General features: G+C 44.4%; 1 protein-coding gene across 6 annotated transcripts in view; it reads left to right on the top strand.

Annotated features, from left to right (window-relative positions):
- The first annotated feature begins 214 nt into the window (after positions 1-214).
- Positions 215-25659, top strand: part of AAK1 (AP2 associated kinase 1) — a 125846-nt gene continuing 100401 nt past the window's right edge. For 5 of the 6 annotated variants that reach the window (XM_077805964.1, XM_077805962.1, XM_077805961.1 and 2 more), the window contains exons 1-2: positions 215-396; positions 636-978. In XM_077805964.1, the coding sequence (XP_077662090.1) occupies positions 816-978 (163 nt within the window). In that variant the 5' untranslated portion in view covers positions 215-396; positions 636-815. Of the gene's footprint in view, positions 449-635; positions 979-25659 lie in introns of all 6 variants that reach the window. The other variant, XM_077805960.1, reaches the window with a different exon arrangement.

The raw sequence follows: 25659 nt of genomic DNA, 5'->3' as shown, positions 1-25659 counted from the left end.
CCAGCTGAAATCTACTGTGGAGGCGGGAGGGAATAATGCTGGGCCTGAAGGGGTTAAAAAGAACAGCTTTGGGGAGAAGGATGGGAAATCACCCATGCACCATCTCCCCACTCCACCCACCTTTATTGAAGCAGGGACTTCCTGTGACAGTTCATTTCCTGGTTGGATGGAGCTGGAGGAGGCGGGGGGTGGGGGGGTGATTGGAGTCAGATCAGCCCTGTAATGGTCTCTGGTTATCAGCTGCTGTTCGCCTCCTTTAAGTGGCAATGTTACCTTATAACCATGTTCCAGCCAGGGCCAGCAGAGAGGCTGCAGCCGTGGTAACGCTGTGGCTTAGCTGCTAGCGACAGCCTATTTGCAGTAAAGCGCTGGGACAGCCGCCCCTTTGGCTCCTAGGTGTGTGTGTGTGGGGGGGGTTTACATGGAATCATTAGCTGCCCAGGAAGAGGTACATCATCCTTCTGTAATCAACTGCTTGCAATGCTTTTGGGGGCTGGGTGATGAAGGGCGAGATTTTGTGAGTTTATATTGAGGGAAGATCTGACAAGGGGTATGTTTTGTTTATTTTTTTTCCTGATTATTTGCAAAGTGTTTGTAATCGTTTGTCCCTCTTTGTTTTTCTGTGCTCCTTACAGGTCTAAATCTGACCAGCTCTGCCTGCCAGGAGGGGGGAAAAAAAGGCATCTGCCCTACTTCAAACAAATCACCACTAGGAGTGGATTATTTTTATTGGCTGGAATCAAGAAGGTGGGGGGAAATTGGACCTTGAAAAATAACATCACCTTTAATCGTAATAGAATTATATCTCCGGAGAGATGAAGAAGTTTTTTGACTCTCGTCGAGAGCAGGGCGGTTCTGGCCCTGGCTCTGGTACCAGTGGAGGAAGCGGCAGTAACACGGTGGCAGGGAGTGGGTACATCGGCAGGGTGTTCCATATTGGGAGATACCAGGTGACGGTGGATGAAGTGCTGGCTGAAGGTAAGATTGCACTGTCTTTATTTTTCCTTTAGAAAGCTGTTCTGTTTACTACGAACAGAGGCTCTGGCCTTTCTTTAATCACCCATCCCACCCCCCCAAGACTTCATTGCCCTGGAGGGGTTTGTGATTTGATGGCATCTACAGCAGACAGCTTTTCAGTTTTTCAGATATGTAAATCAATTGGGGGTAATACTGATTCCTTTTAGAAATCCAAAAGGAGACCATAAAAACAGCAGGGATTGGATTTTTCCCAGCTTGCAACTTGGAATGCTTTAAAAACAAAAATCATGGCACATTATAGTGGAGGAGCTCTCCACCAATAAACAATGAAAGCAATGGTCTTTCCTCTAACTTTCTCCAGTCAGATTACTCCTTTCCTACCTTTGTAGGAAATTCTCCCTCTGTTTGTAGTGTCTATTTTACAGACCAAGTAGGGCAAACCGCTGGTTGGGGTATGGGATTGTCTACGGATGTGGGGCTACTGCAAAGAACACTGGAATCCAGATTACATGTTTGGGTTGTAAAGTGTTTTTAAAAAGGGGGAAAAACCTAACAGGAAGGGTTTGGAATCCTAAAGGTGTCTTTAAACTGGATGTAAAGTGCTTGCAATGTAGAAAGCTGGTGGGGGTGTGTGTGTGTAAATATAAAATTATCACTATTATTTGATCTGAAGCTCTGCTGGCGTAACTAGAATGTTGTCATATGCTAAGGCACTAACAGAACCTTCTGAATGTTTCTCACTAATAACCTTACCCTCGACCTTCAGAATAATGCTGTCTTCCACTAGACCTACTCATAGGCCATTCTTGGCACAAAAGCCTCTGAATTTTCAATCAGAGCAGTGTTTTTTGTTAATTGTATGGGGTTCTGCAAAGGCATTGAGTGAAATAAGCTTAATAGGGAGAAGGAAGCTGGTGTCTAAGAACTGGGAGGGGGAGGGCTATGCCAGCTGGAAGGGACAGCGTATTTCCCTAGGTCCTGTCTTCCCACTCCCCCTTCCCTCCTTTTCTTCACTGTGGTGTCTTGGAAATCTTTCTAATGACCTTTTCAAGTCCTGGTTGATTTGTAGCTTCCTACCTGAGGGTGACTGAAAGGCTGATTGTGGTGCGGGCATGCCATTGACCCTGAGATAGGGAGGAGGCCAAAATGTATCCAGAACAGCCCACAAACTGGTGGCAATGGTGATTTTTGCTCTTGCTTGGTGAGGCACTGACTTTAAATATACGGACTGTATATTGGCCTATTTCTTTAAGGCCCTGTTTGCAGTGGGAGCCCGGGTACTGGGCTAACTACCACCTGATCCTGCTGTCATTACACACACTGCCTAAAACTTGCTCTCTGGCCTCATCCCTGTAACACAGGGAAGAAATAGACTTCTTTACTGATGAATAATCGCTGCTGGCAAGTCCTACCCGGGATACTGACAGCAGCCCAAAGAAAGCTTCCATGCTTCTGGGACCTCTTGTGATCAGCCCTCATAAGTCGTATTATATGCATTTCAGTTAATCTGTGCTGTAGCCCACGGTTAAGAGGGCTGGGATGGAGGGAGAAAGCATGGCAAGGGGGAAATCCTATCCTGATAGCCCTGGAGCTCCTTTGTGAGTGAGTGTCTGTGCTGAGAGCAAGGCCTGGATTTAAGGACTCCTGGGTTCTAAACATGGCTTAGTGGTTAGGGAGGGGACTGGGACCCAGTGTTTGACTCCTGGTCCCGAGTCTGCCATCGACCTGCTTGCACAAGTAAACAGGGCACAGCTAAGCCTGCAAAATTGGTACGATGCATGCCTTGGAGCAAAGCTACCGGGATGTGAGAGGAGTTAAGTCAGTTCTTCTGTTGGATGCTGGTGCCTGGGTCCCTTCCCTCAAATGGGCCGATTGCTACAACTGATCAAAAATCCCTAAGGATGCTGAGAGCATCTCCTACTTGGTGCTTGTCTTAAAGGCCTTGTTGTTCACCAGCCCACTTAATGGGGCTAGTGGCTTAGCGAAGGCCCGTGAGATCATGCTGCAATGGGGGAATAGAGGAGATCACCCTCCATAAGCAGAGGGTACAGCCGAGGAAATCTGGGTCACATGGGAGGCAGTGTAGATCAAACATACTGCAGCTTCACATTTTGCCTGCCGGCTGGCATGGCATTCAATGTGCCACTGCAATGCTCAATCAGGGGTGTTAAGGAAGCGAGTTGCATTGGCAGCGATAGGGATCTGGAGAGCAGCCTGGCAACCCGGGCCTTGAGCTGGTGCAATCTGGATCCATCTCGGATGGAAAACCTTGCTTGCACCCATATGATTCTGGGTGCGTGTGCTTGCTTGGCAATTTTGAAAGGCTGAGCCCAGAAGCCTCATCCTCCTCTGCTAGAGGAAGAAACCCATTAGGTGGGGTAGTCTGTAGTCTGAAATAATGAAGAGAACGTGTGTGTATATATACGTGCCTTGCAAACTCGAGGAACTAGTTTAACCAGCACTGTTGGAATTCAAGTGGCAGGAGCCTTCCCTCTGCCTAGTGGGACTTTTAGTTGCCCCCTCTGGATCCTGCTGAACAAACTCCGCTGAGGATGACTTATCCCTGGCTCATAAAGGAACCCAGGAAGAGCCAGTACTTTGGAATGCACCCAATGGCAGATATTTCCAAACACTATTTCTCCCCCCTGCCCTAGGATGGATTTCTCCCCTCCCTCCCCGAACCTCCATAAAAATGTGTGTTCCTTTCCAGATACAAATTATGTTTGGACTCTTGTTTTCCTGCAACAAAAAGTCTGATTTTTCTTAAAAATTTGGGAATAAGGTAGATGGGGTGAGGAACTTAGAGGATGATGGTAGAGTACTAATACAGATACCTCTCTATTCTGTGGTTAAAGTGAATTTAAAGGCTGACTTGTTCAGTCACTCTATGAATAGGTTTACCAGTTTTGGTTGGACGTATTTCTGGAGGCTTCATCACATGACCTAACCTTAATTAAGATTAATCTTTAATTCCTGGGGACTCCAGAGCAATCCTGGAGGGTTGGCAACCCTCCATCTATGAACAGCCATCTTTCTTTAATCCAATTGTGGGGTTGGGCCCAGTTTTTGAAGAGACTTTCTCCACCAAAGTTTACAGAGAGTTAGGTACTCCAGAAGGCTAATGCTGTGGTGGGTTTTTTTTTTGTGTTTGTGGTTTTTTGTTTGTGTTTTTTTTTTTTTTTTTTTTTGGAACCCTTCAAGGCCTGCTTTAAAATCAAGGGGGTCAGAATGTCTCTCCTAAAGGCAATGAGAGTTTTGCCACTGATGTTCCTGAAGCCAGAATTTCTCTCTGGATGTATCACAAATGGCGACTAATGAGTCCCATGAGTATCCTGTTTCCAAAAAAAGGACAGTAGAATCGAGTGCAGTTCTTCATCTCTGCTTCTGAGAAGACTGGAGCTAGAAGCAATGGGGATGTGGCTGTGATGGGAGAGGGTTGGGATGGTAGAAACCTAGTTTAAAGGGAGTAACAGAGACTTGCAAAGGAGTTCATATGTCGGTGCGTCTTGTGCCTCAGAGCGCATGAGTGTCCTGCTTGTACCTAATGGCTTAAGTTACCAAGGGCCGTGTTCTGTGCTGTTACCCCCGTGTAACCCCGGAAACTACATGGGTGTAACGGAGGGCTGAATTTGGCCAAAGACGTGTGTGCATATTGGTAGGCTCATGTCGTCATAGCTAACGTCCCACTTGTCTTTGGCTGCTTGTAGTCAGAGGCAACATTTCTTCCCGTTCTATGTACATCTGCTTTTTAAAAACTTCTACGTGTTCATTTATTTAGCTTTCTGATGCTGATTTTTGTAGAAACGTGTAACTCGGAAGAGTTGGCTTTACAGTTTTTTGGGCTCTTCACTCAAATTTTGCAGCCACTTCTGGTGAGCGTGTATGATATTAACTAGAAAGATTTTCCTCACCAAGGTGTAGATCCTAACATTCAGCGATATGGAATATAATACATATGGAAACGTGCTGTTGCAACAATGGAGTGCGGGCTTTGTATTTTGCTAGATCTTAGCGAAACCAACCCTGCAAAAGGCTATTTTGTTGCTCTTCTCTATAGAGATTTTAAAGGTGACGAGCTTTGTAACTTCTCGGGTACCATTGTGCTAGTAGCATAGATCCCACTTACGCAGTTCAGCCAACCCAGCTTGCATGAAGTTTTTGAAGACTTGAGCGGGAATCAAAGTAAAGCCCAACTATTTCTGGTTGAGACTATTTGTTGGCCTCTATGGGTTACTTTGTACCAAACGTCTGGTGTTCAGAACAAGCTGAACATGGATGTTTTTGGGTTGCACACTAATCCCTTTATCTACTTGAAATGCCTGCCTTTGTATAGGAGCAGTGTGGATCGGGCGCTGGCTGGTCCACGTTCTAGCCAGCAGCCTTTTGAACTTTGATATCCTGAGCGAGAAGCTTGTGACACACAGCACGTTCTTAACGAGATGGGCTCGGCATGAAGGAACTATGTAACTCCAGGAGCCTGGGGAATCTCAAGTGGCTTGTTGGATGAATTTCACAAGCGCCTAAGTGTTTCTTTGCTTTTAGCACAACTTGCTGTGGCCACTGGTGCATACTCGCAGTCCCTAGATATAATCAGGGTGTTAGGGAAGATGCTAATGGACTGAAGTGCAGAAGGTGTTCTAAACAAGCTTTTTTTCTGTGCACAGTGCTCGTGGAAAGGTGCTTGACAGCCCTGGAGACTGAAATGCTCTCTCCCCTGCCCCATGGTGTTTATATAGTACCTAGCAAAGTGGAATCCAGGTTGTAGTTGGGGCTATTGGGTGTTAGGTAATATACTCACTGAATGTTAAATCTCACCAAATGAGGGTCGGTCAATCCATCCTCCTCATCGTAGCCACTCATCATACTCCACACCTGAACAGAGCCATTATATGAACAACATACCCTCCTATCTCAATGTCTGTTTTTTGACCTGTTAAATTTTTACCACCAATCGGGGATATTGCAGATTATGTACTCCTTACGCCATCTGATCTTAAACCAAACTTCGCACCCCTGGATAATCCTGTACGTTATTCCCTGATAACCAGAGACTTCTACGCTTAAACTCTGTACTGTTCACTTTTTTTAAACATCATCTTAATAAAATTTTTATACATAGTAAATGCACTGGGCCTATTCAATAGGTAATTAGAGCAAGTAGTGGCAAGGCAAGCCTCCCCAGCCACAGCAGTGTACCCCTTCCTCGTTGGGGAAGACCCCTTCTGTGGGCAAGGTGGCACAGCATCTCAGCCCATTCAGTTCTTGGCCTCCACCATTTACGAGGATGCGAGATATTCCCCTCCCTGGGATGAGAGAGGACTCTGGTGCGGACACCTGGACCGGATTGAAGACCAGAAACTCCACATGCCATAGACCAGCCAACAGAACTGCTTTAGGACCCAGTGGAGCTGGGCTGGGTTGGACATGGCAACCTACAAACAAGACTGTGTGTCCCATTGCTGAGCTGTGACTGTCCCAAGTTGCCCTTTTAACCTGAGTAGGACAGACTGCCCTCATAACGTTAATATCCTTCAAACAAAACCGAAGTGGCTGGGGGCAGTCTTACTGTGAAGGCTGGCTGGATTTGGAATCTGGCTTAGCATGTATGCAGGGCTGCCACATTCCAGACATGCCACTGTATTCATCTCCGGCTAATGAGGGGTTCCAGACTGCTCAGGTGCACTATAGTAGCATCGGGGCTGGAAACTGGGTCTATGTTAAGTGTGGTTTTTCCGGTCCCCTTTAACTCTGGCTCAACTGTACAGAGTGGAAGGCCTGACCCCAGAGCCCACTGAAGTCAGTGGGAAGACTCCCATTGGCTTTAGATAAGGTCCTGCATGGTCTTCGAGCATGGCACAGTTTTTCTCCACTTAACGTAACCTGAAAGTGGAACCTCCCTCTGACAAGCCCCTTTCCAGCTCTTGAATGGAATTGCCAACTGGAAGGGATACACATGATTTAGCAGGCAGACTGCAAATCAGAAATTCAAGTTCTCTTCCCAGCTGCTGATTCACTGCAATGCTTTGGGGTAGTTGGCTAACCATTCGGCCTCATTTCGCAGATGGATCGGTGAGGTCTAACGATGCTTGCCTGCCCATATGGGTGTTGAGGCATAATTAATATTAGTAATGAGCTTGGATATCTTTGATGAAAGAGGTTATATAAGCCCAAGTACTGATTTGAACTAAGCCTTTGCTAATAATGGAAGGTAATAGAATAAATAACTTGACCAGTGTAGCATGAACTCATTGCTGGGTGGGGACAGATCTTTCAGATATGTGTAAGAAACCTATTTATCTTTTGAGTCTGGGATTGGCTACTGCACTTGTTTTGGGGGTGGCAAAAGGAAGAATAATACGACACTAGTACAGCTAATGAGGTGGTAGGTTCTTGCTTATGATACTGGCAGGGAAGCATTGGCAAGATCGAAGGGGAAACCTGTTGACCCCAGGAGACTCTGGCACATCTCTGGGGTTCTCAGACTTCCTCCTTGCAGTCTACCCTCTCCTGTGGCTGGCACAGTAGTTACCTCTAGATGAAGTATTAATCAGATTAGTAGCTGTCTTCAATTTACAGCTGGAAACCAGGAGCAGGCCTATGCAACTCTCCGTTGAGATGGGACTCTATATGTGCTCCTTATCGCTACAGTATCTGAGCATTGCAGGAATATTAAACTCCTCCTCCTTACACACCTGTGAGGTGGGGGGGTATTATCCCCCCCAACAAGCAGATGAAGCAACATCCCTAAGGTTGCACATGGAGTCAATGGTCAAGTCAGGAATCAAAGCTGGGTCTCAAGTCCTAGTCCAGGGCCTTCTCCACAAGACCATCCTTCTTCAGTAGTTCTCCTGTTATATTCTGCGGACCATGATGTGGAAGTCACTGGCATATCTTGCAGGAGCAGAGCCTCCTGCTGACCTTGGGCCGAAACCCTCTTTACTGTAACAGTAATGGGTTAAAACTCCTCTGGAATAATATGCTCTTCAGAAGCTGGCTTCAATCAAACCATTTTGAAGAACAAATTAAGTACCGGTGATGAGAATGAGCATGTAGGTGAAAAGCAGCAGCTGAGAGCTCCTCATCCTTTGTACTCCCATCTACGTGGGCTTCAGTGTTTGAATCTGGTCTTATGCCGAGGAAAGGTGGCTGGGGAGATGGAGTCTTCTTTCTTGGTGTGTGTGGTTTTAAATATAGACCAGTATAATTAAAGCCAGAGGTTATAATTTCTATTTGGATGGAGCTGGTCATACCAACTGTTTTGATGCAGGTAGCCCTGGATAGGGCACTAACTCCAAAGTAATTAGGATTGCTGTTCAGAGGGACTTGATTCCTATAAGGCCATAGAAGACCATTGTGATCCGTGTAATTTCTGTAGCCAAGAGACTAGCGGCCCCAGTTTTTTAAGTTTATACTGGCCAAAACTCAAGCTACGGAAACAAGAAGAGTGACCCAATGGTGAGGGCCAAATAGAAGACTGCCATGCTGGAACTTTTGAAATAGTTAGTATGACACTCTCCCCAGGAGTACCCAGGGCTCTGAGGAACCTCAGCGCTACTTGCCCTTTGCATAAAGCAGTCTTGTTTGTGTCTGCGGTAGTTGAGCTCTCTGAAACCGACAGCATCTGGCCACACAGATATGGCCTCGCATTCTCAGTTCAGACTAGTAATAGGCACATACCTGCCCCTGAGTTCCTTGCATGTTCCCTCTGTAGTATCCAGAACCCTGTCACTGGCAGAAATGACCAGCTAAGCTGTCCCTGAAGGAGCAGCGTAAACACAGTTTGACTGGTACAACTCAGGATCAGGTCCTTTTATACCAACATAACACTGGCATAGTTATAGTGAAGCAATCGTAAGTTTTACAAAGATTGAGAGTGAGTAAGGATAAGAACAATAGGTTACATAGAAAACAAAAGGCATCATACACATTTTATTGTGCATGATTAACTTGAACAGGCTAAGCCCTTGTCTAAAGAAATCTATCTTACACAAATGTCCTCGACCGCGCTTTCAATCGAACCCTGGTTGAGATCCCATTTTCACACGTGTAATCACGCTGCTGGATTACTCCCTAGGTGCAGGATAAAATGGTGTCCTTGGTCATTGGGTTTTTTTGCACCCTAGAGACAGGATGACCCCAGAGACAGTCTTCAGTGTCTTCTCATCCCTCTCTTTACTCCATATGCAGATTTGGCTACCATTGTGTTGGCTTATAATGCTTAAATGGTGTGTGTTTCTGTCAAATGGAAATAATCTCCTGTCTGTTTGTCAGTTCTGCTTGGGACATAGACACAAATATCATCCGTACATCCATCATGCAACTATGAGGGTCCATGTAATCCTGGTTTTCATTTAAGATCTCACATGACATTCTTTATAGATAAATACTATGACAGCAGTGTGTTGGGTGTAGCGAGTTTGTCAGGCATGTTAGGAGTTGCTGACATTAAGCAGTGACCCCTTTGCCGGGTGGCACCAATGGGCCTCTGTCACATTTAGGAAATCATTTGAACTTCCATCATAAGAATGACACTCCTAACACTGACATCCCCTTCTACTCCACCATCTCTGCCAATCAAAAAAAACAAAACACAAAACCCCAAGCAGAATTTTGACCCCATAAAGGGACAAGTGCCAGGGACTTCATGAAATCCACCAGGGACTTCGCGATTTTACATGGAAGGTTCTCTGAAATTATTATGCTGCCACTCATCCCCAAATGCTAAGACATAGCTAAATCGACTGATTTTTCCCTCTCCCTCTTCCCAGGAAAACACGGTCCAAAAGAAACTCCATTAACAAGACCCTTAATGTTTGCATGCCTCTGTCCTGATGTCAGCAATAGACCTGTAAGCCTGTTGCTCTATGCTTGTAGCACTTGTTTGTGGAATTTACCACCTGAATTCCTGCCGTTTGGCTATGGACCTAATTCTCTGCAGAAACATGGATATGTTCCTTCACCACTCTGCCACTTGTAAAATGGGGATAACTTATACTTCCCTTCCCAGGCATATCTTAAGGATGTGTTACTGACAGTTTGTAAAGTGATTTGAAAGCAGAAAGCCCTCTTAAGATACTATTTCCAAAATGTAATCACTGCCACAATAGAATAAAATGGATCTGTGGGAAATCTTGCCTAGTCACTAAATATACTTGTGGCTGCTGTTAACTCATGAGTTGTGATTTTGTTTTTAAAATTGTGGTCTTAACTCTATTGTAACCTTGTGAATTAGGCAGCAATTGCATGAAGAACATTTTGGCTGGTTCCATGTGAGATGTAGGGAAGTCTTGTTTGCAATTCAACCCTTGGAGTTCTGCAAACTGCTCATGAAACTGTTAGGAGTGATCTGTAAAAGAGTCAGAAACGCTCATGATACATAGATAAATACAGACAGAAATACCCAGCACTGCTGTATGTAGGTACAAATGAGTCAGAGGCACATGCTTGCCTTTCTTCTTGGGGGGGGTGGTGGTTTAAGGAAAAACCACTTCTTACAGGAGAGAATAGGAGGGGATTGAGGCAGGCAGAAAGTAGGTAGGATGACTTAATGATTAAGGTACTAGTTTGGGACATCCGGGTCCAGTTTCCCACTCCCTTGCAGACTCTGTGTGATCTTGTGCTAGTCACCAGGGGCCATCATTTTAGATGTATTTAGCTGCCTAAAGATGCTTCATGAGATTTCAACAGCACGTAAGTGCCTAAATTCCACTGAAGTCAATAAGAGTTAGGTGCTCTTGAAAATCCTACTAGGGGCCTATCTGCATCTTTAGTAGGGAAGTACATTGTAAAACACCAGACATGTCCCAAAGAGCTATGATCTAAACCAGAGGCTCTCACACTGGGAGGATGCGGAATGTATTCTGAAGGGGCATGAGAAGGTGGGTGGGCAGGCGCGGGGGGGGGCAGGGGGAGAGACGCGGACTTGTATGCAGTAATGAATAACTAGCAAAACTGATTTCTCCAGACACAAGGTTCTCAGGTGGCGCTGTGCATTTTGACAGATTTCTCTTCAACAAAGTTGTTGACATCTGTACGTTAATCTGTTTGCTACGACACTGTGTGCATGTTTAATAGTGAGCATTGATCACCATTGCAGTTCTGCTTTTGCTCTTATTACAATGGATTGTTGGCTCCATTTGAATTACTGCCTTACTGTTTTAATAATTAGTGAGTTTCACGGTGGTTTTTTTTTTTTAATGTCGGTATATGTGCTGGTGGGGCATAAACTACTACAGACCCACAGAACCAGCGTGTGACCAAATAAGTTTTGAGAACCATTGATCCAAACCGGCAAAGGGTGGGCGAAAGAGAGGAAGGATGGCTTAGTGGTTAGGAGGTTAGCCTGGGGTTCAGTTCCCTGCTCTGCCACAGGCTCCCTGATAAGTCACTTTAGTCTCTCTGTGCCTCAGTTCTTGATCTGTAAAATGATCGTATTTGCCTAATTTATGCAGGTGTTGAGGATACATATATTGAGGGTTGTGATGTTGTCAGATTCCATGGTAACAACAGGTGTCACGTAAATACCATAGATATGTCTGCAAATGCTATTGGGTAATGTGTTTTATAGCATTGAGAGGTCCTCTCATCCAGTCCCCACACTCAAGGCAGGACTAAGTATTATCTAGACCATCCCTGGCACGTCTTTGTCCAACCTTAAAAATCTCCAATGATGGAGATTCCCCCACCTCCCTAGGCAATTTTATTCTGGTGCTTAACTTCCTAACTGTCAGGGTGGTTTTTCCTAATGTCCAACCTAAACCTTGCTGCAATTTAAGCCCATTGCTGCTTCTCCTTAACCTCTGAGGATAGGACAATAACACAAGGAGGAGGGAGGGAAAAAAAAAAGTAACAACCTTTTTATGTACTTGAAAACTGTTATCACGTCTGCCCTCAGTCTTCTCTTCTCCAGACTAAACAAACCCAATTTTTTCCATCTTCCCTCATAGGTCATGTTTTCTAGCCCTTCAGTCGTTTTTGTCGCTCTCCTCTCCTCTGGACTTTCTCCAATTTTGTCCACATCTTTCCTGAAACGTGGCACCCAGAACTGATTGCTGTGGGACCCCACCCATTCTAGGTGAAGATGGTTTCCCACAGCTTCTCCAGCTCTGCTGCTCCACCTTGTTCTATTCATGAAGCAGCAGAAAAATGCAAGACAACAGAAATTGAAAATGGCTGCTGCACTCCCCGCCCCCCAAAGTCCTGCTTCTTGGAGCAGGTTCTCTGAGGCACTGCATTATGGGAGCATCAGCTGGATTGGTGTAGACAGAATGCTCCCCTTGGTGGCCACAAGCAGTCAGCATAGACTGCACCAGGTGTGAGCCCAAGACCACCTAGGAGTCGCAAAGGATACTTGTACAAGGCCTGGCCCTGCTGTAAGGTGTTGAAAATGCGTTGTAGGATCGAGGCATTCCAGCCAATGTTGTCCGATGTCTGTACATCAGGCACTCGTACCCCAACTGACACACTGTAAAATGGGCATAACCAATACTTACCTTCCTCAAGGGTGGCTTGTGAAGCATAACTGATGCCTGGTAAGCACTCTGAGATCTCTGGAAGGTGGTATTTCCAAGGGCTTTGCCTACTAGGCTTTCAGAATCCCTCTCTGGCTACAAATGGGCTGTGAAACCTTGCTCCACAGGAGCACTGAATGTTTGTATGCCCAAGCCAGGCAGAATGGAGGGGTGGCTCAGTCTTAAGTACATGAGCGTGATCAGAGTTGGCAAGGTCTAATCAGTCTCCAATCATTTATTGGGTGCATTTTAAGGTTTTCTTCTGACTGTGAACAACATATACCAGGTAGTATTCAGATGAGGGATGTTGGTTGTCCTGGTTGGGAAGAGCAGCTGTCAGAAGAGTGATGGGGGTCACTTGGATGCTGGACCAGCTTCAGGTGGTAGGGATGCCTGTGTGCAGCACAGAAGCTGCTGGCAGGGAGGGAATTTTGGCTCACGGTTGAGTCCCCCCTTGTGGCTTCTAATGCTTTCCTCTTTAGTTTGAATATTTTTCCATCCAAGCCAATACCCAGTTGTTTGTTGTTGCTTTTATGGTGGCATCTAAAAGCCCCAGCCAACATTATTGCTCCATTGTGCTAGGCCCTGTATAAACACATGGTCAGACAGTTCCTACCCCCAAGAGTTTGCAGTCTAAATAGATGACAGAGGAAGGATGGGAGAAAGGAAGGATTATTCACCCTGTTTCACAGGTGAGGAACTGAGACCTAGAGATGAAGTGACTTGCTTAAATCACACAGGTAGTCTGATAGAGCTGGGAAATGACCCCAGACCTACCAAACCATGGTTCTGTGTTTTAACAGCAGCACCATCTTTCCCTGTTCCCATAGAGACGTGAGCATTTACCCTCAATATCGAAGAGCACCTTAACACTCCCTCTTTATTGGGGTCAGCTTCAGAAATTTGCTTCCCTGAATGCAAAGTGCTATAATCTTGCCTCTGCATGTCCTAGGGATCTGTGCGTTGGTCTCATATTCGCAGAGCACATACTGCTGCTTGTTGTTGGAACCTACGGGCGTGGTTTTTTTTTTGTTTTTGTTTTTTTTTTGTTCAGCTAAAAGTTACTCTAAGAGTTTAAATAATCAAACTCTATGGGCTTTTACGGTTTGGTGTAGCCAGGCTGTGTAAAGATTCAGTGACGGATTGTACTGAAACATCTATATAAAAGATGTATTTAGGGTATGGTGACTTAAATACCTAACCAAACAATCTAATAACTGGGCAGGGTGTGTGTGAGAGAAAGTTTGGATGTGGCTTTTTTACGTTCCATTGCACTCTACAGACACTAAGCCTGATAGTTTCCTCTTGGAGTGAGGAAACTGAGGCACAGCAAAGGTAGCTGACTTGCCAAAGTTTGGTAAAACCAGGAATTCAGGAAAGACTGCAGGAGTTCTGGCTCCCACTCCCCTCCTTGAACCCCTAGTCCATAGTGCCTGTCCATTGTTCTAGCACCTCCATCATGGTTAGGTGACCTTGAGAACAAGCATTAAAAATGTCCAAGTTCTTTCTAGACAGTGTTTAGGGGTGGGGATGTTGTTCCAGAAGGAATTGGAGTAGGGATGTAGCAGGGTTATTGGTACCTGTTAGGGGAGAATGTCGATCTCTTTAGATGTTGACTGGAGTTAAGTTTCCCTATTTTAAAGCCAACCATGCGTACTCCACAAACCTTGCCAAGAAGCATGCTGCACAGACACCTTTTCAGTGCAGTTCAGCTAACCCTTGAAGAGTCATGCCCCAAACCTGGACCTCTTTGTGCAATCGTAATACACTGGGGTTGAATGTAATGAGCAAAATCTTCTTGACTATCTAGCCGCTGGTTTGAATTCAATGATAGCTACAGATTGTGACAGTAGAATCCTCTCCAAATGCCGTGCAATGTAATCAGGAACTGAAAAGGTCATTGCTGACTTCAGGGGTCAATTTACATATCTTCCTTCCATAGGAATGTTATGCAGTCCTTAACCAAGTTGCTTCTTCTTCTTCTTTTTTTTTTCTTTCCCTTACTCATTGAAGTGACAGATTAAGAAACAAGCTATTCTGCATCTTAGACACACATACAATTCTACAGAACACAATCTACTTTACAATTATAGGCTAGTCAGCCAGTTTGCCTGATACTGGAGTTAGGCTTAAGCTATTGTAAAGAATAAAACTCCCAGATAAGTTGGGGAAGAGTCCCATACGGCTTTTGTAAAGGGAAATCATGCCTCCCCAGCCCATTGGAATTCTTTGAGGAAGTCAACAAACATGTGGACAAAGGTGATCTGGTCAATATATGTACTTGAACTTTCGGAAAGCCTTTGACGGGGTCCCTCACCAAAAGCTGTTGAGCAAACTAAGCAGCAATGAGGACACGAGGGAAGGTCCTCTCATGAATCTGTATCTGGCTAAAAGATAGGAAATATAGGGTTAGCATAAATGGTCAGCTTTCACAGTGCGGAGAGACAAAAATTTGGATCTGCATCTGATCCACGATCCGTAAAGATGGTAAACAAGGCATCCGCGGATGCAGATATCCACAGACGTGCAGATTTGCAGGACTCTAGAAAGAAATAGTGGGGTCCTCCAGGGATCTGTACTGGGACTGTGCTGTTCAACATAATCCTAAATGATCTGGGAAAGCGGGTAAACAGTGAGGTGACAAAGTTTTTGAAGATAATACAACATTACTCAAGATAGTAAGTCCAAAGCTGTCTGCAAAGATTTACAAAGGTATCCCCCCTAAACTGGGTGGCTGGGCAACAAAATGGCAGATATTCAATGTTGATAAATGCAAAGTAATGCACATTGGAAAACATAATTCCAACTATCCATCTAAAATGATGGGTCTAAATTAGCTGTTACCACTCAAGAAAGAGATCTTCTCTGAAAACATCAGCTCCATATGTATTGGCAGGTTAAAAACCAAAAAATGCTAGCAGAATGTTAGGAAGGGATAGATAATAAAACAGAAAATACCATAATTCATCTATATAAATCCCTGGTACTCCCTCATTTTGAATACTGTGTGCAGTTCTGGTAACCTCTCAAAAAAAAAAAAAAAATCTTAAAATTGGAAAAGGTGCAAAGAAGGACAACGAAAATGATGAAGGAACAGCTTCTTCATAAGGAGAGAGTAAGAGACTGGGATTGCTCAACTGTGAAAAGAGACAGCTAAGGGGAGATATGATAGAGGTCTATAAAATCCTGAACGGTATAGAGTAAGTGAATAGGAACATGTTGATTACCCCTTCTTACTTTGACTTGGTCCATCCTGTGCTTTGCTGCACGTCGGGCTACCCACATTTGCCATCCTTGCCTGTCAACTGCGCTCCTCTCCAGATCTTCCCATTTCATGCTGAGGTGCTTGATTTCCTTCAGAACTGTTCATTTCCATATTTGTGGTCTTCCTCTCTTCCTTCTTGCATTTTCTGGCTTCTATTCAAGGGCGGTATTCAAGGGCGGCATTTGATAAGCTTTCTTTTTCCATTCTCAGAACATGTCCCAGCCACTGATGTTGTTGTCGTTTGTAGATTATTTGTGAGAGGCTGCCTTGTCCGGTCACTTTTCTGACTTCATTCATCCTCCTATCTCTATATGTTCCCAATGTTCTTCTCAGATATTTGTGATGAAATGCATCCAGCTTTTGCATATCTTTCTTGGTAAGTTGCCATGTCTCACTGCTATATGTTGCAATGGTGACCATGATTGCAACAGTTTTGTCTTGTGGGACATGTTTTTGAGTCTTCCAAATGCAGCGTTTGCCTTCCCAATTCTTCTTTCCTCAGAACTAGTACCACCTTGGCTGATGGTACTTCCAAGGTACATAAAATTGTCCACCTTCTCCAGTTTCTCTTCAATTTTTATTTTTGTCCCTGTAGTCCCCACTAACATGACTTTACATTTCTTTGAATTGTATCTCAAACCTATCTTCTCCATTACTTCTTTTACTTGGTTTGTGCATTTTTGTAGTCCATTGGCATCTTCACTGATAAGAGCAAGGGCATCAGCAAAGCCTAGATCACATAGCCTTGAATTGTTCCATTTTAGGCCATATGTATTACTGTCATATTGTTTTAATCCATAGTCAATGACTAGCATAAACAAAAAAGGAGACAAGACACGCCTGCCTTACACCTGTCTTGATGCTGAATGGCTTACTCAATCCATTTTCCATTTTAATGCAGCATTTTGGTTGGCATAGAATGCCTTCATAATTAATTTTGTTGGAATTCCATATTGTCCCACAATTTTTCACATTGTTTCTGTTTTCACTATCGAATGCCTTCTGAAAGTCCACAAAATTGACGGCAAGACTGCCTTGGAATTCAATTGTGTTCTCAATAATCCATCTCCAGGCGCAAATAACATCTGTGCATGATCTCCTTTGTCTAAATCCAGATTGTTGTTCACCTGGGATGGTATCCATCTTTCTTTTCATTCTGTTCTGGAGGTGTGCTGCTAATACTTTTCCTGTGACAGATAGAAGTGTTACTCCCCTCCAGTTTGAACAATTGTTTAGATCGCCTTTCTTTGGTAACTTGATTTATGGTACCGAGGGTCCATTCTTCCGGCACTTTCTCCTCCAGCCATATTTTGTTGCACAGCGAACAGATGACTGATTCCACGTTTCGCCTCCATATTTAAGCATCTCAGGATGAATGCTGTCCAAACCAGGCCCCTTATTGTTTTTCAGCTTCTGCAGTGCTTTTTTCACTTCAGTGTTTTACCTCAGATACATCTATATCTAGGTCTAATGGCTTATCTTTGTTAAATTCCAGTCTTGTATTTGGTTCTGGTTGGTTTAGCACTTCTTTGAAGTGTTCCACTGATCTATTTTCTTGTTCCTCCTATGTTTTCAAAATTTCTCCTTGTTTTCCTTTCACTGGGGCGCTTCTGAATTTTGATCCATATTCTGTTAACTGTTTCAGGATTGTGTAGACTGTGCTTGTTTCTTTCCCGCGCTTTTTCAGCTTCACTAGCCTTACTCTCTATCCGATTTTGCGTATCTCTTTTGCATTGTTTCTTTACTGCTTTGTCAAGGTTCCTGTAGGTTTGTTTTGTTTCTTCAGTTGCATGTTGTTGTGCTAAAGCCTTTTTGTTTTCTTCTTTTGTCTATAACTTTCCATTACCCCTTCACATAACACAAACCCAGGAGTCACCTGACTAAATTAATAGGCAGCAGGTTGAAAACCAACCAAAGGAAATGTTTCTTCACACAAAGCGCAGTCAACCTGTGGAACTTATTTGCCATGGAAAGTTATGAAGGCCAGAAGTATAACTGGATTTGAAAAAGAACTAAGTAAGTTCATGGAGGACAGGTCAATCCATGGTTATTAGCTAAGGTGGTCAGGGACAGTGTCCCATGTCCTTGTGTCCCTTAACTTCCAACTGCCAGAAGCTGGGACTGGATGCCGGGGGGGTTCATCTGAAATGACCCTGTTTTGTTCACTCCTTCTGAAGCATCTGGCACCGGTCACTGTCAGATGACAGAATGCTAGGCTAGAAGGACCATTGGTCTGAACCAGTATGGCCGTTCTTAAGTTCTTCATATTTAATGTCAACACATCCTACTGTGGTGTAGAATTTAAGAAATCCATCGTACTTGCAAGTTATAAGTTTGATTTACAATTGTGGCAAAAATGGATTGCCACAGGGACGGGTCAGCTGTGATTGCTCGAGTGACTTCAGTGATATGTGGTTTTTTTTTTTTTTATTTTTAAAAATACCAGCTGAGGATTTGGCTTATAGAATTATTCAGATCAAGATGCATTGAAATAGACCCTTTCATTGAAGGTGCTCAAATCATATTTCAAACACTAACCGAATAAGCTTCACAAGACTTCCATGAGGAGGGGTAAATAGAGGCACACGAGGGTGCAGGGCTGGGATTAGAACCCAGAAATCTGGATTCTTAGGGTTTAGCCAAAAATACATCCCTTGTTTAAAACAAACGAAAAAACGGTGGATTCCATGTTATAGCCTTCAAAAATAATATTGGCTTTCAACTTTTATCCTGTTTTAGTTCATGAACTCTTTAGAGGAGGGACTGTCTCAGTATATGTTTACATACTACCTAGCCCAATAGGATCTACCGTAATAATGAAAGCTCCTTGCATAACAATATTTTAACTCTTCTGTTGCTACAAGGTCTCTTATGACACTTGAAGAAATTTCTTCCATAACTAAGATTTTTATATGCTTATTACCATACCTCTGAAAGGCCCTCGAGCCCCGTTGGGGGCTAGGCCTCATACACGAGAAGAGCTATGTCCGCACTGTGGTTTGTAGCCACATCTGGCAGTGCGGAATGGTTTCAGCAGCCGGACACTAAAAATAACTGTGTGGACATGGGATGCACTGCTTGGGCATGTAGAGAGCTGTGTGTGGGGGTGTGTACACACGTACACACACACACACACACCCCGGGGGTCACGTGTGGATGGCATTCTACTAGGCTAAGCCATGTCCCACCGTCTACACTGCTATTTCTACCTGTGCTTGCTGGGCAGTGTCTGTAGTCTACCGCACCCTAAGTATAGAAATACCCTGGGAGATCATCCTTGCCCTGGAGAGTGGTTTTTTTTTTTGTTTTTTTTTTTTTTTTAAATCAAAATAGACAAGGGTGGGAGGGGAAACGGGCACAATGGGGTGTCTTGTTGAAATAACCTGCGTAGCCCACGGGTGGCAGAGCCGGGAGTAAACTTACTGTATGCAAAAGCTTGTTTGCAAGGAAAGGAGGAAGGTTTTTTTTTTGTTTGTTTGTTTGTTTTTTAAACCTTCCTGGTCTGTTTTTGAGTCAGCAGTTCTGGTTTTCATTAGATTATAAATCTGATGCCTCCAAAGCATTTTATGCATTGATTTCTCCCACCCGCCGCCTTTTCAGCTGTATCCAATAGCTGCAGTTTCTTGCTGGCTTGGCAGTTTGTCGTGATCACTCTGAAACAGCCACGGTCCACCGTGCCACTGCTCATTTCGCTTAGTGATGAACAAGGCCTCTCGGATGCTGTTAACTGCCATGTGAAATAATCACAGCTGAAACGTACTTCTTAGGGCGCTGACTGGTAACCAAACAAATGGTGTGTTTTGGGTGTTTGTTTGGCCCTGTGAGTTATTTGTGACCTTTTTAATTGTTTTAGTCTTGGGCTGGAGGTTCAGGGACTGAAGTTGTCACAACAGAGAAGGATTGAAGCTGCTTTACAAAGTAATCTAGGAGGAGGCAGTGTATCTTGCTGCATAGTAATAAAACGTTCCTCTGTCAGCTTTCGGTTGTGCAAGCCTGTCTCTGGCAGGAAAGGATGATGTCCGTGCACAAGGCCGTGAAATGGAACACATGCCTAGCAAATGTAACTGAGTGAAAACCCTAAGCATGCTTGCTGCACATAGGGCTGCTGCTCCGGTCAAGTCCCGCAATCCCGAGTCGTTCCTTCGGATGATTTAATTGCCACTTTAAAACATCTCAGAAAGGGTCCCTCCATGATGCAAGTGTATTTCTAGAAGGGTTTGGAGATCGGAGTGCATTCTCACAGGTGTAAATCCACCCCTATGAGGAGGGCTTAGCACCGGTTACACACCACTTACGCCCTACACCAGGAGTGCCATGCTGGCAGCCTGCGCAGAGGTGAATTTCTCCCACTGATGTCTCAGGACTTCAATATTAATGACCCTGTTGCCTCCCAAAAACACAAGCCTCCTCTTTTCTCTCTGCCCCCTAATGATTTACAGCTCAGCTTTTTGCTTTTTCAGGGGAGCTGAACAGGAGCTGAGGGAGTGCTGTTTCTGGGGGGGTTGGGGGCCAGGATTATGAAGACACTGAGTTACATGGAACCAGCACTGAGAGAGACATTTAAGTCAGCAGAACTTGGCCGCCAGCTGAGAATCTGGCCCTTCGACTTCAAACAAGTGGGAGCTTTTGTTGTACCTAGGGAGATGAAATCCTTTTAGTACGTTAAATATGTTAGACACTTTTTTATTAAAGTGCCTAGTGGTGTTTAAAGACTAGAAAGTAATCAGTCTTCAGTCAAAGCTGGGTGAGCTGTTGCGGCTTCCTTGAGCTTCTTATGAGAGGCATTCTTAATGACCAACAGGGAGAGGGCTTGCGGCTGTGTTGCAGAATCAGAAGTGTTGTAGATCTGCCGGAATGGCCCACGTTTTCTCTTGGCTGCGTGGGGTGCTAGAACCCCTTTTTTTGTGTGTCTCTGCTTTCTCACTCCCGCGATTGCAGTTGGACTCTGGGCTCGGTGCAAAGTTTACAATGAGGCATCTCTCTCCCTGCCGACCCCAGCTAACTCATTTGATATGAAGTCATCTAGCATGCTGCAGTCAGGGCTCCTCTGCTTTCAGCCAATCCCATTTGTCTTGCGCTCCTTCACCCCCTTTGCACAGGTCAGCTGTGTGGGGCCGAACCAGACCTGCATATTCAGAAGGGTTTTAATAAATTTATGTATTCAGGCTGACTTGGGGGGTGTGTGTGTGAGCTGAAACTGGGTAAAGAAACTGTAGCTTTGTAAGTCACACCCTGGCTGCATCTATGCTGGTAATTTCAGGGCCCATTATATGACAAGCTGTCTGGTTTTAACAGCTATTGCTACAAGGAGAAAGAGGGGCCTTGTAGTTAAGGCACTGGACTGGGGCTCAGGAGATGAGGGTTCAGTTCTCATCTCTGCCAGAGTCGCCCTGGGTGACCTCTGACAAGTCACTTACAGTATGTTTACACTGAAGCATTAGTTTAACTTGCCTTAGTATGGCTACAAATAGCAGCTCAGGTGCGGTGCAGAGGTGACTGCACAAGCATGCTGTGAACCCCAGGTCCATTCTCAAGTTGCCAGCCCGTGCTCCAGACCATGTTGCTGCATTTACGTTGTTGCGTGTCCATGCTAGCGTGGGCATGTCTACCCATGCTGCAGTCAAACCTCAGTGTGTAGTATTGACCTAGCTCTCTCTGCCCCGCCTGGGTTTAGTTGTAATCCCTTTGTCTTCTTGACTGTAAGAGTTCTGTGGTAAGGATAAGCTCATAGTATGTCTACATAGCAGAGTGAATTTGATTTAAATCACTAGTCAGGAAGACTTGACTTAATCATGGTTTTCTACATAAGTGCATTCTTGTTGGTTGTTATAACCTTAATACATATTCTTCACCACTCAGATGTAGGTTTCATTTTTAGAAGGTACACGCTATATACATTTTTAAATAGTGATTTATTTTGAAAACTTTTCAGATTAGTTTTACAGCTGTATCCAAAAATGAATAATTGTTTTGGTTATTTCATTTCATGAAGCAGATAGTTCATCTCCCAATGACTTCATAAATATCTCCACTTCAACAGGTTAATCATTAATATTTGGAGGATTTTCTAATACAGCATGGCAAGGAGGATAACCTCACCCAACAGACATTTTAAATTTGTTTTATTTAACAAAAACAACGTAGTTAAGTAGTCTGGATATTTTTTCTTCGACAGCAAACGTATAATATTTTAACACAAAGGCATATGTCTCTCATTTATCTCTTTGTCCAGATCTATTCCGCCCCCAACCATCTTTGCTATTCATTGAACTTTCTGGAACTTTGCACTTTTAGAGAGAGGTAGGGGGTTGACTCTGTGTACACAAATTGAGGAGGGACAATAGAGTTGAGATCTGTTATTTCTCACCTCTATATATTTAAAAACGTTTTTGCTGTTTAACAAGCATGTTACATCTGGAGACACAAATCCAGTTTGAGAACTGCAAAATGAAGCATCTGTGGTATTTTCTAGACTGAGCATTGAGTCCCATTGGGTAGATACAAAGACTAACCTAAATAAACAATACAGAAGCCTGCTGGTCCCTAATCCATTAACTATTACAACTCATTTACAAAACTCTTCTTAAACATGAGTATATTCTCATATTATAGAATTAGAATTTAGAATCCCTATTCCATGATGAGAGGCATTATCGCTCAAAGATACGTTATTTCCCCTCAAAAAGCATTTAAAAAAATTTTTTTTCCCCCAACCCTGCTATGTACAGTCTAATGGGGCCTTCATTTGGGCCCTCTAAATGCTACCGTGACACCCACAATTATTGATTAGTGTGCCACCAACCAGGTTGTGGCTTCATAAAGCAAAACCCTGGATTTATGTACTTCTACTGGGAGAGCCTTACTGGTGGCTTCTTCACCCAGAAAACTAGGATCCATAATGCCCTACCACTGTAAATTTGCAGTGGTAGCAGTTGTAGATACTGTAGTATAAACAGTGAAGTTTGAAGGTAGGATTGATTATTTATTTTTAAATCCTGAGTCCTGGCTACACTCCATTTTCATCCACAGTATCAAAGGCCTTTATTGTTTGAACAAATGGTGCGATTCCACAGTCTCAAGTTCTTCTCAGTGTTTTTGAGCAAGTTTTTAGTCATGGAAGAAAATACGGCTGTAACAATCCGTTGGGGGTGCTGGGAGCCACTGTGTTACCTCTCTGCCTCAGGAAGAGGTGAGCTTTTCTGGAGATTAGACTGTGTCTGCTCCCTGCCATACCAGTCTGTCTTCCTCACCAGCAAACTCCTCCAGACTCTCTGGGCCCAAATTTTGCCTAGTAGGTGACCATCAATGAACTTCAGCCCCCAAGCTTCTCAGATGTTTCTCTACAATGCACAGGCCCTGCCGTTTCACATTCACAGAAGATACTAAGAATGCTGTTCTGCTTTTAAAGAGTCAGTTAATAAGTTGTAACATACTTAATTGGGGTAAACACACCCTTCCTTTCAAACACAGCACTGAGTTGGTTTATAGTGAAAAATAAATAAAAAATAGCAAGTTTATTAGCCAAAGGACATAGGCTAAGTGACACCAAGTAGAAGGAATAAAGATACAGGCGTACAAATAAACAAGTTAAAAATAACCGTAATAGCTAAGGCCTAATTTACCAAGTTACGGTCTTTAGTAAGGAAACTACCTTGAATAATCTTCCCTTCCCAGCAACAGTTGACCAGCTGTTAGCCAGGATCCTCCAAGTCCAAGGTGCTGGTTTTCCTTGAGTCCTCAGGTGAAGAGTAACTTAGGGGCTTGCTCCCCACCTCTTTATAGTCTAGTAAACCTTTTAAATGTGTGGTTCTGAAATGTATCCCCAGATAACGTTCCTTTTTCCTGCAGCATGTGGATACCGTGAGCTCTTCCCTTGTCACCTCCCATTGGAGACTTTGACAGTGCAAATGGTTTGTTCCTGCAACATCTGATACAAATCTGATAAGTGTGGGGCCCCTTACTGAATGAGGGAGGCAATCTAGTGACAGAGGATGTGGAAAAAGCTAATGTACTCAATGCTTTTTTTGCCTCTGCCTTCACAAACAAGGTCAGCTCTTAAACTACTGCACTGGGCAGTACAGAATGGGGAGGAGGTGACCAGCCCTCTGTGGAGAAAGAAGTGGTTCGGGACTATTTAGAAAAGCTGGACAAGCACAAGTCCATGGGGCCGGATCCGCTGCATCCGAGAATGCTAAAGAAGTCCGCGGATGTGATTGCAGAGCCATTGGCCGTTATCTTTGAAAACTCATGGCGATAGGGGGAAGTCCCCGACGACTGGAAAAAGGCTAATGTTTATAAAAGGGAAGAAGGAAGATCCTGGGAACTACAGGCCAGTCAGCCTCCCCTCAGTCCCTGGAAAAATCATGGAGCAGGTCCTCAAGGAATCAATTCTGAAGCACTTAGAGGAGAGGAAAGTGATCGGGAACAGTCAGCATGGATTCACCAAGGGCAAGTCATGCCTGACTAATCTAATTGCCTTCTATGACGAGATAACTGGCTCTGTGGATGAGGGCTGCAGTTTTGCAGAAAAGGACCTAGGGATTACAGTAGACGAGAAGCTGGATATGAGTCAACAGTGTGCCCTTGTTGCCAAGAAGGCCAATGGCATTTTGGGATGTATTTGTAGGGGCATTGCCAGCAGATCGAGGGACGTGATCATTCCCTTCTATTCGACATTGGTGAGGCCTCATCTGGAGTACTGTGCCCAGTTTTGGGCCCCACACTACAAGAAGGATGTGGGAAAAATTGGAGGGAGTCCAGCGGAGGGCAACAAAAATGATTAGGGGACTGGAACTCATGACTTATGAGGAGAGGCTGAGGGAACTGGGATTGTTTAGTCTGCGGAAGAGAAGAATGAGGGGGGATCTGATAGCTGCTTTTAACTACCTGAAAGGGGGTTCCAAAGAGGATGGATCTAGACTGTTCTCAGTGGTAGGTGATGACAGAACAAGGAGTAATGGTCTCAAGTTGCAGTGGGGGAGGTTTAGGTTGGATATTAGGAAAAACTTTTTCACTAGGAGGGCGGTGAAGCACTGGAATGCGTTACCTAGGGAGGTGGTGGAATCTCCTTCCTTAGAGGTTTTTAAGGTCAGGCTTGACAAAGGCCTGGCTGGGATGGCCCTGCTTTGAGCAGGGGGTTGGACTAGATGACCTCCTGAGGTCCCTTCCAACCCTGATAGTCAGACTCAAATGCCTAGCCCTTTGAATTTGGTCACATCTGGTTTGAAGTGTTGGTCTCTTTCCTTTGTCTGGAGAACACGTGTTTATCAACTCCCATCTTTTAGTCACAGACTTGGGTCTTGTCTACACTACTGCTTAAGTTGATGTCTTAGGTTGCGCAAGACTGAAAAAGCCACAACCCTGAATGATGCAGATTACATTGACTTATAGCACAGTGTAGACAGCACTTCAGTTTCCGCCTCTCGTTAAGGTGGTGTAATAATGTTGACGGGAGAGCGCTCTGCCATTGACAGTGCGCATCTTCACCAGACACGCTATGTCAGCCCAGTTGCGCCAATGTAGCAAGGCAGTGAAGACAAGCCCTTTTAAGGCATAGTTATCAGTGAGGGTGTTCATGATTCCACACACACACACAGCATTATCACATACATTTCACAGTGTGATGTTAGTTTCCAAATGATACCTCACAAGGCGCATTCTGTACAGATATCATTGCAGTAGTGTGTAAGGTGTGAATATGGGGGTGCCCTACGGTCACAGCTGCATTGTTTTCTGAAGCACTTTCTGCCTTAATCTCTCTAACTAGAGTCAATTCCTGCAGCAGAGTTGCTCTCTGGCCATTGGTATTTGGGCTTAGATCCCTGAAAGAAGGGATTGTCTGTCTGTGTGCTGTTTTTGACCACCTCTGTTCCAGGACTGGTGTATACATGGTAAATAAATGAGTTC

Source organism: Eretmochelys imbricata, chromosome 26 (assembly GCF_965152235.1).
Source record: "Eretmochelys imbricata isolate rEreImb1 chromosome 26, rEreImb1.hap1, whole genome shotgun sequence".
Taxonomy (NCBI): Eukaryota; Metazoa; Chordata; order Testudines; family Cheloniidae; genus Eretmochelys; species Eretmochelys imbricata.
This window is presented reverse-complemented; position numbering and strand designations above follow the sequence as displayed.